Consider the following 19332-nt stretch of genomic DNA (forward strand, 5'->3'; position numbering starts at 1 on the left):
TTTAGGTCCCCCAAGCCAAGCGATGTGGGCATTAGGAGATAAAATTGCCTCTTCTATAGTGGCGCAAACTGCGGGTATCCCTACCCTTCCATGGAGTGGCAGCGGTAAGACGTGTTCAAGATCATGTGACTATGGACCAAATTCCTCCATATGGCAATGTTGTTTAAAATAAACCCTGAGAAATGATACGGGAGGCCCTGTTTCCCCGAAAATAAGACCCAGTCTTATATATATATTTTAACCCTGAAATAAGCGCTTTCCCTTATTGCCATGCACTCAAAAGCCCGATTGGGCTTATTATCAGGGGATGTCTTATTTTGGGGGAAACAGGGTAGTAAGCAGATTTGACCCTGGGTGACTTTTTGGTGCTATCAGAGCTTAGTAGTTTTCTAGCAAACGTTTCATTACCGAACTAGGTAATGTCATCAGTGCTAGAGGGAAGTGAGGGGAATGAGGAAAATTTAGAAAGTGATATAAAAATTAAAAAAGGGTTACTTCCAACTCCCTTCCATACAGATACAGGTAGTCTTCCACTTCGACCACAACTGAGCCCAAAATTTCTGTTGTTAAGTGAGTTTTGCCCCATTTTACAACCTTTCTTGCCACAGTTGTTAAATGAATCACTGCAGTCGATAAGTTGTTAAGCGAATCTGGCTTCCCCATTGATTTTGCTTGTGAGAAGGCTGCAAAAGCTGATCACCTAACCTTGGGACACGGCAATGGTCATAAATATGAACCAAATACCAACCATCTGAAGTTTGATCACATGATCATGGGGATGCTGCAAAGGTTGTATCTATGAAAAACGGTCATAAGTCACATTTTTCAATGCCGTAACTTTGAATGGTCACTAAGTGAGCAATTATAAATTGAGGACTACCTGTGCAATTATATAATAAAACATGTGTCAGCTTCCAAGCTGCCATAAGGAATGAGAGGAGAGGCTTGAACTTTCACCTTCTTAATTCCCCTGAAGAACTGTCTCCACGGAGATGGGATGGGAGGGCGACATTCCTGTGAACTGACAGAGATGGGATGAGTAGAGTGGCTTGGAAAATGGCCAATGAGACGCAGAGAATTAGGAACTGGAAAGAGAGGTTTTGGGGGGGGGCAAAGTTCAGTGCTAACTGCGCATTGAGTCAGGCTCAGTTCGTTATGCTCAATAAAGAGAAAAATTTCCTCAAAGATCGGGCGTTTGGAAATTCATTTATTTGGAGATAACAACGAAGCTTGACAACATGCTTGTTTTAGTTTAACAAAAGAAAGACGATACAAAATTGCAAGTATAGAGATATAAATGTCAAACAATCAAATAATAACAGCAACAGTACTGCATATGATATCGTAATCTCTTAATATGAGAGGTTTTTAAGAAGAGTTTGGACAATCATTTATTTGTTTGACATGGTATAGGGCCCGCTGCTTGAGCAGTGGGTTGGACTAGAAAACCTCTAAGGTTCCAATTCTGTTATCCCCTGGACAATCTTTAGTTGGGCATGCTTTATTCTCATCTGGAAGGAGAGAGTCATTTCTGGAAATTTAGCCCAAGCCTAGAAAAAGAGAAGCTTTGCAATATCAGGAGATCTGAGATGTATTCCTGAGAGGAAACCTCACTCTCTTCTAGCACTGATGATGTTACCTAGTTTGGTAATGAGACGTCTGCAAGGAAACCACCATACTCAGAGAGCACCAAGGACCCCATAGTTCAATCCTCAGCTACAAATATTTTCTTCTATCAAGATTTGATCCTGCTTAACTTTTCAAGAGTGGCTAAATTTGGCTGGATGGCAGCCTGGCTTAGAGATAGCTTCCATTCAAGGCAGAAAGATTGGTCGGTATGGATTTTGGTTCATTCTAGACTTCCGAGATATGAACAATTGGCTCTTTTCTGCCTGGAGAGAAAATTCTCCAACCGTGGATGTAACCCTTTTCCCCTGCTCTTTCTTTTCTTTTCTTTTTTAAAAAAGTTTCTTTAGTTTTGGCCAGTGGTGGGATTCAAATAATTTAACAACCGGTTCCCTGCCCTAATGGCCAGCTGGGTAGGCATGGCTTGGTGGTCATGTGACCGTGTGGGCGTGGCCAACTCAACATTACTCACGTCGATGGGCGCTTTGCCTTAGCTGTTACAATGTAATAAGTGTTAACCAGAGAGGCAGTTTCTGTAAGCAGGGCAATAAAGATTAGGCTAGAAACGACAGCAGAATGTTTCCTTCCTTCCTTCCTTACAGGATTAGCCCTGTAAAGTAGGGGGGAAAAAATTTCTTCCAACAACCAGTTCTCCAAACTGCTTAGAAAGTTAACAACCGGTTCTCCCGAATAGGTGCGAACTGGCTGAATCCCACCACTGGTTTTGGCTCACAGCCACACAATTGACTCCATAAAGTTCAAATGCTGGTGACGAAATTTATATCCAGATAATGAACTCATACCAAGCAGTGGCTTTTGAAATCTGGAGACCTGATTTTGCAACTAATTAGGAAAGAATAGAATAGGGTGAAGAGTGTATTGCAATCCCTTTCTGGCATGCAATAGCTTTTAGAAATGGTTTGGAGGAGACTGAGGAGAAAATTATTTCTGGGGGAGACAACTGGTAGGATCGCTTCTGATTTTGTCGCTATGCGGAGTGAATTGGATTGACTGAAATGCAGTGTTTAGCTTAAGGTTCTTCCCTCCCTTTTTAAAGGCAGGTCGTCCTTGACTTACGGCTACCACTGAGCCCACTGTTACTAAGCGAAACATTTGTTAAATGAGTTTTGCCCGCATTTTACGACCTTTCTTGCCACAGTGGTTAAGATAAAAGACTGCAGTTGTTAAGTTAGTAACCCGGCTGTTAAGTGGATCTGCCTTCCCCATTGACTTTGCTTGTCAGAAGGTCACAAAAAGAGATCACATGACACAGGCGTCATAAATGTGAGTCAGTGGCCAAGCGTCTGGATTTTGATCACACAACCGTGGGGAATGCTGTAAGTTTGAAAAGCGGTCCTAGGCAGGGGTGAAATGCTACCGGTTCAGACCGGTTCGGCTGAATCGGTAGCGACGGTGGCGGGTGGTTCGGAGAACTGGTAGCGACGGCAGCGCGAGGTTCCACCCACCCGCCCGGTCGTCGTTACTTCCTGGTTTTAACCAGGAAATAACCTGTTTTTTACCCTCTGTGCATTTGCAGAGGGTCTGCGCCAGGGGTGAAATGCTCCCGGTAGCGATGGAGGCAGGTGGTTCGGAGAACCGGTTGCAAAAATCCCTGCCCCCCCCCCATGCCCAGCTGAGCCGCACAATCATCAGAGGCTTTTTTTTTTACTTTTGAAAGCATTTTTTCTACAACCTTTTTGGCTGAAAAAAATGCTTTTAAAAGTAAAAAAAAAAGCCTCCGATGATTGCGCGGCTCAGCTGGGATCATCAGAGGCTTTTAAAAGAAAAAAAGTCTCTGCTGATCAGGCAACCCAGCTTGGATCATCAGAGGCATTTAAAAGAAAAAACCCTTTTTTTCTTTTAAATGTCTCTGACAATCCAAGCTGAGTTGCCTGATCGTCAGAGGCATTTAAAAGAAAAATAGCCTCTGCCGATCAGGCAACTCAGCTGGGATCTCAGAGCCTTTTGAAAGCATTACCCCACCACCACCAAGCCACGAAATTTTAGATTTCACCACTGGTCCGTGTGCGGGTGGCGCGTGCACTTCCGAACTGGTAGGGAACGTAAGTAGATTTCACCCCTGGTCCTAGGTCACCTTTTTCAGTGACATTTGAATGGTCATTCAACAAACAGTTGTAAGTGGAAGACTACCAGTATTGCCAATTCAGTCAGGATGGTCCTTCCCAAACTTTTTCCTTCCTTATCCCAAGTAGCTTATCAGAATGTCCTTTTTTACCCAATGTAGATAAAACACGTTAAGTCAATTTGAATGTGCCGGTTGTGATTGTGTAATGGGTTTGTGTGTCATTACTCAAAGAAAAACCAATTAGGAAATGTTCCTTTAAAAGAGAATATTTGTAGCTCAGGGTTGAAATGAGTCCTTGGTGCTCTCTGAGCTTGATTATTTTCTTGCAGAACTTTATTAGCAGAGCAGATAATATCATCAGTGCTAATAAGGAGTGGGATTTGCTGTCAGTTTATCTTCTAGCAGCTTGTTTGGGACTTTTTGTTTCTTCCCCATCTCCCTACCTGCAATCAGCACCCAGATGAGCATAGATCAGGGGTCTGTAACCTTAAACACTCAAAAGAGCCATTTGGACCCGTTTCCCACAGAAAAGAAAACGCCAGGAGCCACAAAACCTGGGTGGGTGTGGCCAACTTGACATCACTCACTCCCATCCAGTCACATGACACACACCCCAGCCACGCCTACCCAGGTTTTGTGGCTCCAAGTGTTTTCTGTGGGAAACAGGTATCTCTCTCTGTGTGTCTCTCTCTGTGTCTCTCTTTCTTTTTCTTCCTCCCTCTGTCTCTTTCTCTTTCTCTCTTTCTCTCTCTCTCTCTCTCTCTCTCTCTCTCTCTGTATTGCCCCTCTCTCTCCCTCACTCTCTCTCTTTTTCATCTCTTTCTCTCAGGCCAGGCAAGGAGTGACTGGGAGGGCGAGGGGCGGGGCCGGCCTGTGATGGGTTCAGCCGACAGGGAGCCACAGCAGGGGGACAAAAGAGCCGCATGCGGCTCCAGAGCCACAGGTTGCTGACACCTGGCATAGATTAACTCCAAGGTTAACATCAAACCAACAATCAAGAAAACAATACCCCAATCAAGGAACTGCCAAACTAACCAACAGTAAACAGCTCAACCAAATAGCCTCTAAGACGACCCCCACCAACACTTACAGGGGACCCAATAGAATTTAAATTGAGAGCAAACCCGACTCCTCACTAGCACTGATGATCTAACCTAGTTTGGGTAAGGAAACAAGCAAGCTCAGAGAGGACCAAGGACCCTCTCAAATATTCCTTCGAGTTCAATGGGAAACGAATTAAATTTAGAACACACCTGTGTCTGGATCATCACAAATCTTCTGGCTTTCAGGTCTCCAGGTAGATTGGCAAGAAAACGACTTTCAAAAGCGGATCTTGAACGTTCCCGAGGAACTATATGAGAAGGGCTGCGTGACGGATGTGGATCATGGCTTGAGGGTAAGCATGGCCGCTGAAGTATCTTATCCATAGAGCTGAACTTTCAGCCATGAATACAACATCCTACTTTTGTGTCTCAAGCTCTGGAGCTAAGTGCTAAACGCAGAAGCATTTGTGTATTTATTCGATCGCTGTTTCTTAACCTTCAAGATGTTTGAAGATGTGTGGATTATCTGAATAGGTACCTTGAGGTATACAGGTAGTCCTCAATTTATGACCACAACTGATCCCAAAATTTCTGTTGCTAAATGAGAAATTTGTTAAGTGAGTTTTGCCCCATTTTACAACTTTTCTTGCCTTAATGAATCACTGTGGTTGTTAAATTAGTAACCCGGTTGCTAAGTGAATCTGCCTTCCCCATTGACTTTGCTTGTCAGAAGGTTGCAAAAAGCGATCACTGGACCTTGGGACACTGCAACCGTCATACATGCGAGTCAGTTTGTCAAGCATCTGAATGTAAATTACGTGACCGTGGGGATGCTGCAACAGTCATTAAGTGTGAAAAATGGTCATAAGTCACTTTTGCCAGTGCCTTTGTAACTTCGGACAGTCGCTAAAGGAACTGTTTGTAAGTCGAGGACTACCTGTACTGGTAACCAGTGGAGCTTGCGAAGTAACAAATATCACAAAGATATACTGAGGCAAGCCTACCGCTGACCAGGCTACTACATTCTGGACCAGTTGAAGCTTCTGAGTAGTCTTCAAGGGCAGCCCCATGTAGCTTGCATTGCAGTAGTCAAGTCATGAGATGAAAAAGGCATTGAGTGATCGTCTTGGAGGATTCAGGAAGGGGCAGCTGTGCAAAGGTGTGCTTGGCCACAGGTATCCCCTGCCCTTTAAACAGGAGCCAAGAATCCAAGAGCACCCTCAGAATATACACCACTCTTGAGTGGAGAAGTAGATCTAAGATTAAAGATGGAAGACCCCTAAATTTTAGGAGGCTACTTTGTTGGCCTTGCTGAATTTTGGAGTTGTGATGGGGGTGGGGCTCTTTTTTTTTTTTCTACCTGTCCAGAAACTTAAGGACAATTATCGATCTTGTAATAAATCTCATTCATTTGTGGCTTACCTTGCATTCAGGCTGCCGAAGCTATTGGTTATCCGGTTATGATCAAAGCCTCTGAAGGAGGAGGAGGGAAAGGAATCCGGAAAGTAAACAATGCCGATGATTTTCCCAACCTTTTTAGACAGGTATGTTTCTTCTAGGGCATATTTCCTTAGTCTGGCGAAATGTCTTGAAATTCCAAATCTTAGACTCTCCAGATTAGAAATGATTGATTGGTTAAAAAAGGCAATATGAGGCCCAATGGTTCTATTACAGAGGTGGGGAATGGTGGCCCCTTTAAGACCTGTGGACTTCAACTCCCAGAATTTGTGAGCCAGTCATCGTGAGGACTGGGGAATTCTGGGAGTTGAAGTCCACAAGTCATGAAAGGGCCATAGGTACCATTCCACCCCTGATCTACTAGGTATTGTCAACTCCTAGCCCAGTGCTTTTCAGTCTTGGCTGTTTTAAGATGCGTGGAAGTCCCAGAATTCCACAGCCATCAAGTTGACTGGGGAATTCTGGTAGTTGAAGTCCACAAGTCATAAAAGGGCCATAGGTTCCCACCCACTGATCTACTAGGTATTGTTAGCTCCTAGTACAATGCTTCTCAATCTTGGCTGTTTCGAGATATTTGGAAGTCCCAGAATTCCCCAGCTATCATTCTGACTGGGGAATTCTGGGAATTGAAGTCTATAAATCATAAAAAGGCTATAGTTCCCCATCCCTGATCTGTTAAGTATTGTCAGCTCCTAGCCCAATGCTTCTCAATCTTGGCTGTTTTAAGATGTGTGGAAGTCCCAGAATTCCCCAGCCATCGTGCTGACTGGGGAATTCTGGGAGTTGAAGTCCACACACATTAAATCATGCTGGCTGGGGAATTTTGGGAGCTGGGGTCTGCACAACTTAAAGCCTGCTGGCTGGGGAATTCTGGGAGATGAAGTCCACGCTCCTTAAAGCATGCTAGCTGTGGAATTCTAGAAGTTGACATCTGCACATCTTAACGTATCCTGGCTGGCGAATTCTGGGAATCGAAGTCCACACCGGTTAAAGCATGCTAGCAGGGAATTCTGGGACTTGAGGGCCATACATCTGTATGGGTACTAGCTGGGTAATTGTGAAAGTGTGGGGAATTCTGGGGACCCTCCCGAGTTCTCATGAAAATAAAGAGAAGGAGAGAGAAAGCACAATGAAAATTTGCAGGATTCTATTACTATACTTTTATAATGAAAATATATAATATAAGTAATATTGGTCTTTGGTTTCTAATCTGCTCATCCGTCAGAGGTGGGATTCACTTACCTTCCCTACTGGTTTGCAAATGTGAGCGCACGCGCCACCTCTGCCCATGCTCACGGCCTTCTGCACATGTGCAGTAGTCACGCATTATGTTCGAGTGGGTGGGCGAGGTCTCCCGCAGTCGCCGCTACCGGTTCGCACGAACCGGACGGAACCGGCTGAATTCCACCACTGGGCCGTGAATGGCTGACTTTAATCTTGCAACTCAGAACGTTGCTTCCTCTCCCCCACTTAATCTTCGTGAAAGCTAGGAAAGCTCTTGCCTGAGAGGCTTTCTTGGGTTACATTCTGTTCCAGACTCAAGTTTCTTTTATCTGATCATTTTCTTGATAATCTCTTCTTCCTGTCCCTCAAGGCCATTCCTTCCTCCCACTACACTGGGTGAACTAATGATCTGTGGGGGAGGGAAACACTTTTTCTTAATGTCTACGGAGATTCTTAGTCATCCAGCTCAGGGTGGTCCCAGAGGTGTTTTTTTTTTTCAAAAGGCAACTGGACTTTCTTGGTTTTTCCTTGAAAACCTTTCACCTCTCATCCAGGAAGCTTCCTCAGTTCTGAATGAATGGTGGCAAATGGAAGGAAGAAAATCGTTGAGGCCATTTGGAGGTTGATCTGGGTCTTTCAAAGGATACCTCGAGGATAAAACACCTAGACACAAACTGAGCAATGTGATATATATATATACACACACACATACATATATATATTCTTTTTAATTCATAGGTTCAAATGTATGATATTTTTGTAGTCAGGGTTTTTTCCTATGTAGATCAAGTTGTTAAATGGCCATAGTGGGATGATATCTCAAATCATCACTTTTAGGCTTGTCAGACATTTTGTGTTGTTTGTTCTGAGACTTATGGGAGACTGGGATAGCACTATTTCTGTCTTTTTGGACTTCATCGGCCAGTCACACCCATATTTTATGACTCCTCCCTGTAAAGGTCAAATATTTATTCTTTTTAATTCATAGGTTCAATGAATTATATAGGTACAATGAATGTACATAGGGTTTTTTCCTATGTACATCAAGTTGTTAAATGGCCATAGTGGGATGATATCTGGCTGATGAAGTCCCAAAAGACAGAAATAGTGCTATCCCAGTCTCCCATAAGTCTCAGAACAAACAACACAAAATGTCTGACAAGCCTGAAAGTGATGATTTTGAGATATCATCCCACTATGGCCATTTAACAACTTGATCTACATAGGAAAAAATATCATATATATATATATCACAAATGCATGGCACAACATAGGAGAACAAACCCATCAGGACAAGATTCAGAAGGCCATCTGCATTTAAAAGACAAAGGTCACTCTTTTGAAGATAGCGAAATCCACATTCTGGACAGAGAGGACAGTTGGTTTGAAAGAGGGGTCAAAGAGGCCATCTATGTCAAAATTGAACAGCCCTCTCTCAACCGAACGGGTGGGATACGACACCACCTCTCTCCTGTTTACAACACAGTCCTTTCAGCAGTTCCAAGAATGCTCCACACCTGTTTGCACTCTTCAGATGACTCTGAGGGCACAAATAAACCTCCAAGTGGTCTCAACAACTCTCAGAAGGAGTGCTAACGACCAGATGACTGCAAGGAATATAAATGCTTCCATCCTTCACTCTTCAGGCAGAACTGAAGAAGCTTCTTGGATGTGAAGCGAAACATCTTCAAGGAAAAATCAATTGAAAGTCCAGTTGCCGTTTAAAAAAGGATCTTTGGGACTCTTTTTTTAATGGCTTTTGAACCTGGCAAATATACTCCCCTGCTAAAAACCGAATTGCTTGGTCATTGCCTGCTTGTGTCTGACTCTTAGGTACAAACTGAGGTGCCCGGCTCACCGATCTTCGTGATGCGACTGGCTAAGCAATCCCGCCACCTTGAGGTCCAGATCCTTGCCGACCAGTATGGCAATGCCATCTCCCTCTTCGGCCGAGACTGTTCCGTCCAGCGCCGGCATCAGAAGATTATTGAGGAGGCTCCAGCATCTATTGCAACATTGGCTGTCTTTGAACATATGGAACAGGTAGGTGGGAATTCTGACTTTGAGAGGGGAGAACTGTAGCCCACTCCTCACATTTGTGGTGGAAGAGTCAGAATTAGGTGCTCGTTTGTTGCTACAGGTAGTCCTCGACTTACAACAGTTTGTTTATGTCGATTATGATGTATTTTTACGATGGCTATTACTGTATTTTTTGGAGTATAAGACTCCAAAAAAAGGACTCCAAAAAACTCCAAAAAAAGGAAAAGAAGAAAAAGAAATCTCCCTCTGCCTCTGAGCAATTTTGCCTCGTTGCAGCAAACAGCCTGCTTTACTTTCAGTTTCGTTTTCAGCATAGCTTGATTAGCACAAGAAAAAAAAAAATCTGCTCCAGCAATTTACCTCTTTGCAGCAAGCAGCAGAGCCCTGCGCAAAACAGCTGAGAGCAAATCAGCTGAGAGTCGGGAGGCCGATCCAATCAACTTGTGCTAATTAGGCTGTGCTGAAGCTGAAAGGAGCTGTTTTTTCTTGCTGTTTGCTTGCAAGGAGGTAACTGTTGGGAGGCAGAGGCCAAAGAGTGGGGGCCAGTGGGTGGGCGGGCCTACATTCGGTGTATAAAACGCACCTAAATTTTCACCCCCTTTTAGGGGGAAAAAGGTGCGTCTTTTACTCTGAAAAATACGGTATCTCTTATAGCTTTTATGTACATTGAGACCTTATGCACCGAAGACAAATTCCTTGTGTGTCCAATCACACTTGGCCAATAAAGAATTCTCTTCTCTTCTCTTCTCTTCTCTTCTCTTCTCTTCTCTTCTCTTCTCTTCTCTTCTCTTCTCTTCTCTTCTCTTCTCTTCTCTTCTATCCCGTCCCGTCCCGTCCCGTCCCGTCCCGTCCCGTCCCATCCCATCCCATCCCATCCCATCCCATCCCATCACTGTTCAAAATTACAATGGCACTGAAAAAAGTAACCTACGACCATTTTTCATACATACGACCACCGCAGCATTTCCCCTGTGGTCACATGATCAAAATTCAGAAACTTGGCAACTGACTTCTACTTATGTCAGTTGCAGTGTCTCAGGGGTTGCGACTTTCTGTCAAGCCAACTCAATGGGGAAGGCAGATTCGCTTAACAACCCTCTTATTAACTCAACAACTGCAGTGATTCACTTAATGGTGGTGAGAAAGGTTGTAAAATGGGCCAAAACTCATTTAACAACTGTTTTCTCGTAGCAACAGAAATTTCGGGCACAATTGTTGTTGTAAATCGAGGACTTACCTGTATTGTATAAATGAAACTTAGAGGGATACTTGTGTAAGTAGTATGCCAATGTACACCATGTTGCCTTTAGGCTTTATTTTATGCTCAGTGGAGCATCTTTGAAATATGATTGAAACAAAAGAAGAGGATTTTGAGAAACCCACAATACTGCACTCATCCAGCACATGTAACTAGGCCAGGGGAATATTTGGCAGAGGCATTCATACAATATGCCAAGCTGGTTCTGTATTTGCCTTAAATTGGTTTTGTGAGTGGGAGTAACTTAGTCTCTTATCCAGTTTAAGCCTCTGGTTCATTTAAGTTTAGAATATGGCACCAAAAATGGATTAACTCAGTAATCTGATTAAATGTGTGTGAAGAACACAACTGATCTTCAGTCTGATATGAAACCAATTAGCTCCCCAATTTTATAAAGACTGTATTGTAGGTACTTAGAGAAGTTTGTGCATGAATAAACAACTCATATTAATAGAATAGAATAGAATAGAATAGAATAGAATAGAATAGAATAGAATAGAATAGAATAGAATAGAATAGAATAGAATAGAATAGAAAAGAAAAGAAATTAGAATAGAAAGAATAGAATGGAATGGAATGGAATGGAATGGAATGGAATGGAATGGAATGGAATGGAATAGAATAGAATAGAATAGAATAGAATAGAATAGAATATATGGAATGGAATGGAATGGAGTAGAATACAATAGAATACAATAGAATAGAAACATTATTGTCACTTTAAATATACACTAATCAGCATACATACAATTTTTATTGGCCAGGTGTGATTGGACACACAAGGAATTTATCTTGGTGCATATGCTGTCAGTGTGCATAAAAGAAAAGATACGTTCATCAAGAATCATAAGATACAATACTTAATGATAGCCGTAGGTTACAAATAAGCAATCAGGAAACAATATCAATATTCAATCTAGAACAGTGTTTCTCAACCTTGGTGGATTTAAGATGTGTGGAGGTCAGCTCCCAGAATTCCCCAGCCAGCATGCTGGTTGGGGAAATCTGGAAGTTGAAGTCCACACACCTTAAAGCAAGCTGGCTGGGGAATTGAGGAAGTTGAAATCCTCCAGAAGGGATAAATGTTTGCCCACATTGGTGATGGTTGTCGTGTCCTGTGGTCATGTGATACCCATTTGTGACCTCCACAACTGGCTTCTCACATACAGGTAGTCCTCAACTTATGCCCACAATTGAGCCCAAAATTCACGTTGTTAAGTGAGAATTTGAGTTTTGCCCCATTTTACAACATTTCTTGCTACAGTTGTGAACAGAATCACTGCAGTTGATAAGTTAGTAACCTGGTTGTTAAGTGAACCTGGGTTCCCCGTTGACTTTGCTTGTCAGAAGGTCGCAAAAAGTGATCACATGACCCCGGGATGCTGTACCAGTCATAAGTATGAACCAGTTGCCAAGCATCTGAATTTTGATTACATGGACACGGGAATGCTGCAAAGGTTGTAACTGTGAAAAATAGTCATTTTTCAGCGTCGTTGTAACTTTGAACATCACTAAATGAACTGTTGTAAGTCAAGGGCTTGCCTCAGCAGACTAAAAGCATTGTGATTAACACCAGCTGTCTGCAATTACTGTAAGTTCAAATCTCACCAGGCTCAAGGTTGACTCAGCCTTCCATCCTTTCTAAGGTAGGTAAAATGAGTACCCAGTTTGTGGGGGCAATAAGCTGACTTTGTATAAAAATATACAAAAGTATGAAGGCTATTGCTTAACGCATTGTAAGCCGCCCTGAGTCTCCGGAGAAGGGCGGCATATAAATCATTCTTTTAAAAAAAAGGACTACCTGTATTCATTGGGGAAGCCATTAGGAAGTTGCAGGTTATGATCACATGACATCTCAGTTAATGACTTTGGATGAATTGCTTCATGACGGCAGCCAACCAGCCCAGCCATCACAGACAGGAAGGGAGGGAGGGAGGGAAGGAAGGAAGGAAGGAAGGGAGGAAATTATAATGAGATTGAGGGAGGATCTGAGGGAAGCCCTGCCTTAGCACTTGGCCACCACAGGTGCCCCTGACACGAGTGACGTTAAGCTGGCCATGCCCACCCTGGCCACGCCCACCCTGGCCATGCCTACCGTGGCCACGCCTACTCCTCCCCCCCCCAAGGTGAAACCCACCCTCATGCGGCCCTCAATGAAATCGAGTTTGACACCCCTGGTCTACTTTATCGCTTAGAGATTTCTGAGTGGTCTCCCATCCATCTACTAACCAGGCCTGATGCTGCTTAGCTTCTGAGCTTAGATAGGTTTGCCAATGTGCTGCTCCTGCTACTACTGAGATGGCCCCCTTGCTTTAAAAGTTGATCGGAACAAGATGGCTTTTGTGAACAATCTTGAAATAAGTAGGGAAGCAGAATGATAATTCTGGGTTGCGGTGCGTTCCATTGTCCCATAGTCATCACCAGATCTGAGTTCCTTGGGCCCATTCTCTTGAATTCGCGGACTACCCAAGAAAATGACCTCATGAAGTTGTTTTGGTTCAAAAGATCTCTTTTGAAAGTAGCCCTTTCTCTCTTTTTTTCAGTGTGCGGTCAAACTCGCCAAGATGGTGGGCTACGTCAGTGCCGGGACGGTGGAATATCTTTACAGCCAAGATGGGAGTTTTTACTTTTTGGAGCTAAACCCTCGGCTGCAGGTCGAGCATCCTTGTACAGAAATGGTGGCTGACGTCAACCTGCCTTCTGCTCAACTCCAAGTAAGTTGAGAAGACCCGGTGGGAAGGCCGAAGCCAGTTGCTAAGCATGGGCCAATCTGCAGACTTCAGCTGGAATAACCAGTTCTTCCAAAATCTAGAGAAGGTGGGATTTGTTCCAAATGTCGCAAGAAGTGAGTCGTTCTGGACTTGGAACAAGATCAGAGTGCTGATAAGGCAAGGGAAGAGTTCTGGCTTTGGAAAGTGAAGTGTTGCGTTAGGCAGCTGGGAAAAAAAAAACCCTTTCCCTGGTTGTTTTGAAACGGGAGGGTGTGTTTTCACATGAGGGGAACATTTTGGTACTCGGTGTTTCCGTCTTGTGTGTAATGGAGGCGAACTTGACTTTGGAGAGAGGTTATGAGTTTCTGAGGTCTTTCTTCGGAAAATGCAGCTGTCATACTTTTTAAAAAAAAATAAAAGGCTGGAAGCCGTTTATGGACTTTTTGCTGGAAATGGAAAAAAAAAAGTGAAATGAAGATTTACGATTTGATGCTTGAAAAAGGAGTAAATAAGAGATTGGAGGGATTTTTGTAATATCAAGAGGGAGACAGGCTATTGAGTTTGTTTGTAACTGTTGAAAAAAAAATTAGAAATTGCTTATTTTTCTTGTTTCTTCAACTATTTTTTACTCTTGTTTTGTTTTGCTTTTGCTTTTGCTTTTGCTTTTGCTTTTGCTTTTCCTTTCCTTTCCTTTCCTTTCCTTTCTTTCTGTCTCCTTCCTTCCTTCCTCCCTCCCTCCCCTTAATCTCTTTCCTGCCTTCCTCCCTCCCTCCCTCCCCCCTTATTCTCTCTCCTTCCTTCCTCCCTCCCTCCCCCCTTATTCTTTCTCCTTCCTTCCTTCCTTCTCCCTCCCTCCCCTTATTCTCTCTCCTTCCTCCCTCCCTCCCTCCCTCCTCCCTCTCCTTTTTCTCCTTCCTTCCTTCCTTCCTTCCTTCCTTCCTTTATTTTTTCTTTACATTTGCAACCATTTGTAGATTTCTAAATAAAAACTGTACCAAAAGGACAATAAACCTGTTATGTGTATTTAAAAAGTAGTTTTTTTCCTCTTTGATATTCATTCATGCATTTATTTATATTCTATACCCATAATAGTTTACAGATAACCAAAGTATTATGAAAAAATATAGATCATTTTTACGATTTATTCTAGTTGCACACCACCAAATCAATAAAGATTCATGACAGTGTGCAACTATACCGATGAACAACCATACCATTAAAGCATTGCCTCTTGACAAAATTCTAGATTTTTTTAAAATATTGAGCAGAAGATACTATAACCTTTGCCATTCTCTTCTTTTACCATCAATAAGGGTTTCCTTAAGTCTTCCCTGTTAAAAACTATCAAAGTAGCAGCATCAGCATATTTGAAGTTAATGATGTGCCAGTGACAATTCCAATTGTTCTAACCTAGCATTTCCCATAATGTAATCTGAATAATGTATTCTGCAATGGAAGTTATATAAATAAGGAGACCATTATACAATCTTGGCACATTTCTCAATTTTCTACCATTTCAGTTGTTCCGTACAGGTAGTCCTCAGGTTATGACCACAATTGAGCCCAATATTTATGCTGCTAAGTGAGACATTTGTTAAGTGAGTTTTACCCCATTTTACGACCTTTCATGCCACAGTTGTTAAGTGAATCACTGCAGTTGTTAAATTAGTAACATGGTTGTTAAGTGAATCTGGCTTCCCCATTGGCTTTGCTTGTCAGAAAGTCACTAAAAATGATCATATAACCCTGGGACACTGCAGCCGTCATAAATATGAGTCACTTGTCAAGGGTCTGAATTTTGATCACCATGGAGATGCTGCAGCAGTCGTAAGCATAAAAAACGGTCGTAAGTCACTTTTTTCAGTGTTGCTGTAACTTTGGTCACTAAATGAACCGTTGTAAGTTGAGGACTATCTGTTTTCTATTCTGACTCTCATTTCTTGGCCCTCATACACATTTTCCAATAGGCAGGTGAGGTAGCCCAGGATAACCAGATTTTCAATGGCTCCCTAAAAATTGTTGTGGCCTAGAAGATCAAAAGCCTTCGTGTGATTAAACATCTCTCTCTCCTTGAGCATTAAACTTTATTTTTGACTGAAAATAAGGGGTGGAAATCTGTTTCAGTCCAGTTTCAAAAACATTCTGGGCTCTACCAATAAAAGGCCAAAAACCGTCCTTCAAAAATATAGCACCTTTAAATTTATGGATGAAAGCTCTCCACAAAATAGATCAGGAAATTATCAATTATTGGTGATGGACTGGTTGATTTTAAATTCCTTAGTTAACTGGGGAATTATGGGAGTTGACGTCCACACATTTTAAAGTCGAGAAATACTGATTTAAAGAGTTTATACAGGTAGATTTTTTTGAGTGTGCGATGGCATGGAGGTAGAGCTCTTGCCTCACAATCAGGAGGCTGTGAGTTCAATCCTAGGTAGAGGTTGATATTTCTCTCTCTGGGCACAATGAGAATATATCTGCTGAACAAAACTCTGCATTGGCAACAGGAAGGGCATCCGGCCAGTAAACACTCAGCTCCATTCAGTTGCCTAGACTCCGCCCCACAAGGGATTATGGAGTCATTAAAAGAAGTGGATGATACAGGTAGATCTTTTCCTTCATTCACTTCCATTTAGGGATTGTTCAAAGTTGCAACGGCATTGGAAAAAGTTACTTGTGACTGTTTATCACATTTAATGACCGTTGCGGCATCCACATGGTCATGTGATCAGAATTTGGACACTTGGCAACTGATTCATATTTATGACAGTGGCCAGATACACTTAACAACCATATTACTAACTTAGTAATGCACTACTAACTGCAGTGATTCACTTAAGAACTGGGTCAAGAAGGGTCATAAAATGGGACAAAACTCATTTAAAATCTGTCTTACTTAGTGACAAATTCTGGGTTCAATTGTCGTCGTAAATCGAGGATTACCAGTAATGCTGAGAAAATAGAAATTCAGATGACTCCATAATCGTAGTCTTGGTTAATACTTATAGATCCTTTTAAGTAGAAACAAGAAAACACAGCACAGATGTTGGGACACTTATGCTTAGTGGTGTCAGTGGAAGATCTTTCTGTTGTGCATCTAAATATGACAAGGGCTATATTTTCCTTTTTTTTTCTTCTCCAGATTGCGATGGGAATTCCTCTCCACAGGATCAAAGATATCCGGATCATGTATGGAGCTTCACCCTGGGGAGACACCCCTATTGACTTTGACAGCTCGGCCCATGTGCCTTGTCCGCGGGGTCACGTGATCGCAGCCCGTATCACCAGTGAGAACCCCGATGAGGTGAGCCTTCTTATATTTGGCCCAGTGGTTAAGGCGCCGGGCTAGAAAGCAGCAGGAGGCCACGAGTTCAAGTCCCACCTTAGCCATGAAAACCAGCTGGGTGACTTTGGGCCGGTCCCTCTCTCTCAGCTCAACCCACCTCACAGGATTGTAGAAAAATAAGAGGAAAATAAGAGGAAGAAAAATAGGAGGAAGAAAGTGTGTTGCATAACATTCGCCACTTTGACTTATTTGCAAAGATAATAAAGATGGGATCACCTTCTCTTAGCCCAACCTACCTTGCAGGATTGTTGTTATGGGGAAAGCAAGAAGAGGAAGGTGCATTGCGTATATATATTCACTGCCTTCAATTATTTGTAAAAATAATGAAGGTGGGCTATAATATATGTATGTTTGTATGTATGTATGTATGTATGTATGTATGTATGTATGTATGTATGTTTTTCTTCTAGCCAGGTTTTCCCTACGTAACCAAGATTTTTCTGCAGCCCTAGCTCAGTAGAATCACATCCACTCGATTCTGGGCTTTTTTCTTTTCTAACAGCCAGCAAGTTCTTCCTGCTAGGTGGGAGACTGTATGTATGTATGTATGTATGTATGTATGTGTGTGTACTTCATATATATATGAAGTAGAGTCTTTTTTTGAAATTGTGGTCCCAGGAAAAATAAAGCTAAATTGATTCATGGATGGATGGATGGATGGACGGATGGATGGATGAATTAATTATGCTTCCCATCTCACTGTTGAAGTAAGTGGGTATTTTACAAAATGATAAAAAAAATAATACAAAATGATTACAGTTAAGAAAATTCAATAAGAAGATTTTAAAAAAACCCAAGAGGACAAGTGACATGAAGGTGAGGATTTTCTCTCAGCCACCCAGAGGTTTTTAGGCTCTTCCAGAAGATCAAAAGTGTGGAGGCCAACCTCCCTTCCAGTGGGAGAATATTCCAGAAAGTGGGGCCACAGCAGCAAAGGCCCTTCCCCTGCACCCTGTCAGTCAATTGTTTTTTTTTTTGGCAGATGGGATCTCAGTAGGCTTCTTCCGCTGGATTGAGTGGGATAGGCCAATCCCTTTTGCACAAGATGGCTCTTTAGGTTCCCTGGATCCATGCCATAAAGGGCTTTAAAAGTAATAATAACACCCACACCTTGAATTGGACCTGGGAGCAAAAGGGATATTACATGTGCCATCCTAGGGACTCCTAAAACTCTCTGTGAATCTACATTCTGTACCAGTTGTAGTTTCCGAATAGTCTTCAAGGGTAGCCCCATGTAGAGCGTGTTAAATGACTGAAACAATTAGCTCAGTTCCCCGGGGACTTTATGAATTCACTCCTCTGATTTTTCTATCTTCTCCAACACCTTCTTTTTTGACATTCCTGTTTAAACTTAAAGTCACTGAATTCTTCCCACTGAAATTGGTCTGACCCTACTACTTTCACCTAAGGGCATTCTTGTCGCTATTAATGATAGAAATGCCACAATGAGGAGGAAGCATGATCAAGGGATATGGAATGGATTTTTTTTTGAAGAATACTCTTATGTGTCTACAATGTTTATACACGTTATGATGCACCCGATAAATAGGATTAATAAAGATATGGATCAGTGGTTTTCAATCTCAGCACCTTTAAGATGTGTGGAATTCCAGGAGTTGAAATCCCCACATCTTAAAGTTCCTGGCTGAGGGATTCTGGGAGTTGAAGGTCACACATCTTAAAGTTGCTGGCTGAGGAATTCTGGGACTTGAAGGCCACACATCATAAACTTGCTGGCTGGGGGATTCTGGGAGTTGAAGGCAACACATCATAAACTTGCTGGCTGAGGAATTCTGGGAGTTGAAATCCCCACATCTTAAAGTTCCTGGCTGAGGGATTCTGGAAGTTGAAGGCCGCACATCTTAATGTTGCTGGCTGAGGAATTCTGGGAGTTGAAGGCCACACATCATAAACTTGCTGGCTGGGGGATTCTGGGAGTTGAAGTCCCCACATCTTAAAGTTGCTGAGGTTGAAAAACACTAATGTAGAATCCTGGAATATGTTTCTCTTGCCCTGTTAGAAATGATGACGCTTGTTAAAAAGAGGATACGTTTATATGTTGTATATTACGTGTTTGTCATAATGTGTAGTAATAAAACAATAAAACTTTATATATATAAAAAAAGAAATGATGACTTTTAAAATGAATATTCCAATCCAGTCAGATGTGTGTGTGTGTGTTTAAAAAACAATGTTCCATTTTATATTCCAGGGATTTAAACCCAGTTCTGGAACAGTCCAAGAACTGAACTTTCGCAGTAATAAGAACGTCTGGGGTTATTTCAGTGTGGCTGCCGCAGGAGGCCTTCACGAATTTGCAGACTCTCAGTTCGGCCATTGTTTCTCGTGGGGAGAAAACCGTGAAGAAGCCATCTCGTAAGTAAGAGGGAACAGTGAGAAATACTTCCCTCTTCTCTTAATTCCTCTGCTGATCGCAGAAGAATCAGGCGTTTGATCTCCTTTGACTTAGTTGCCTGCGTGGAATTATATTTTACAGATAGTCCATGATCTGGACCCAGACCCCCAACAATCTGAGGAGC

General features: G+C 42.4%; 1 protein-coding gene across 8 annotated transcripts in view; it reads left to right on the plus strand.

The window, feature by feature from the left end:
• ACACA (acetyl-CoA carboxylase alpha) overlaps positions 1 to 19332 on the plus strand; it is a 280148-nt gene that overhangs the window by 53170 nt on the left and 207646 nt on the right. For all 8 annotated transcript variants that reach the window (XM_087883446.1, XM_060693230.2, XM_087883447.1 and 5 more), the window contains 7 exons: positions 6 to 104; positions 5002 to 5108; positions 6189 to 6299; positions 9271 to 9480; positions 13279 to 13449; positions 16589 to 16750; positions 19005 to 19168. In XM_087883446.1, coding sequence (XP_087739572.1) covers positions 6 to 104; positions 5002 to 5108; positions 6189 to 6299; positions 9271 to 9480; positions 13279 to 13449; positions 16589 to 16750; positions 19005 to 19168 — 1024 coding nt within the window. The remainder of the gene's footprint in view (positions 1 to 5; positions 105 to 5001; positions 5109 to 6188; positions 6300 to 9270; positions 9481 to 13278; positions 13450 to 16588; positions 16751 to 19004; positions 19169 to 19332) is intronic.

The sequence above is a fragment of the Pantherophis guttatus genome, chromosome 1 (genome assembly GCF_059756535.1).
Source record: "Pantherophis guttatus breed Tessera chromosome 1, ASM5975653v1, whole genome shotgun sequence".
In the NCBI taxonomy this organism is placed as follows: domain Eukaryota; kingdom Metazoa; phylum Chordata; class Lepidosauria; order Squamata; family Colubridae; genus Pantherophis; species Pantherophis guttatus.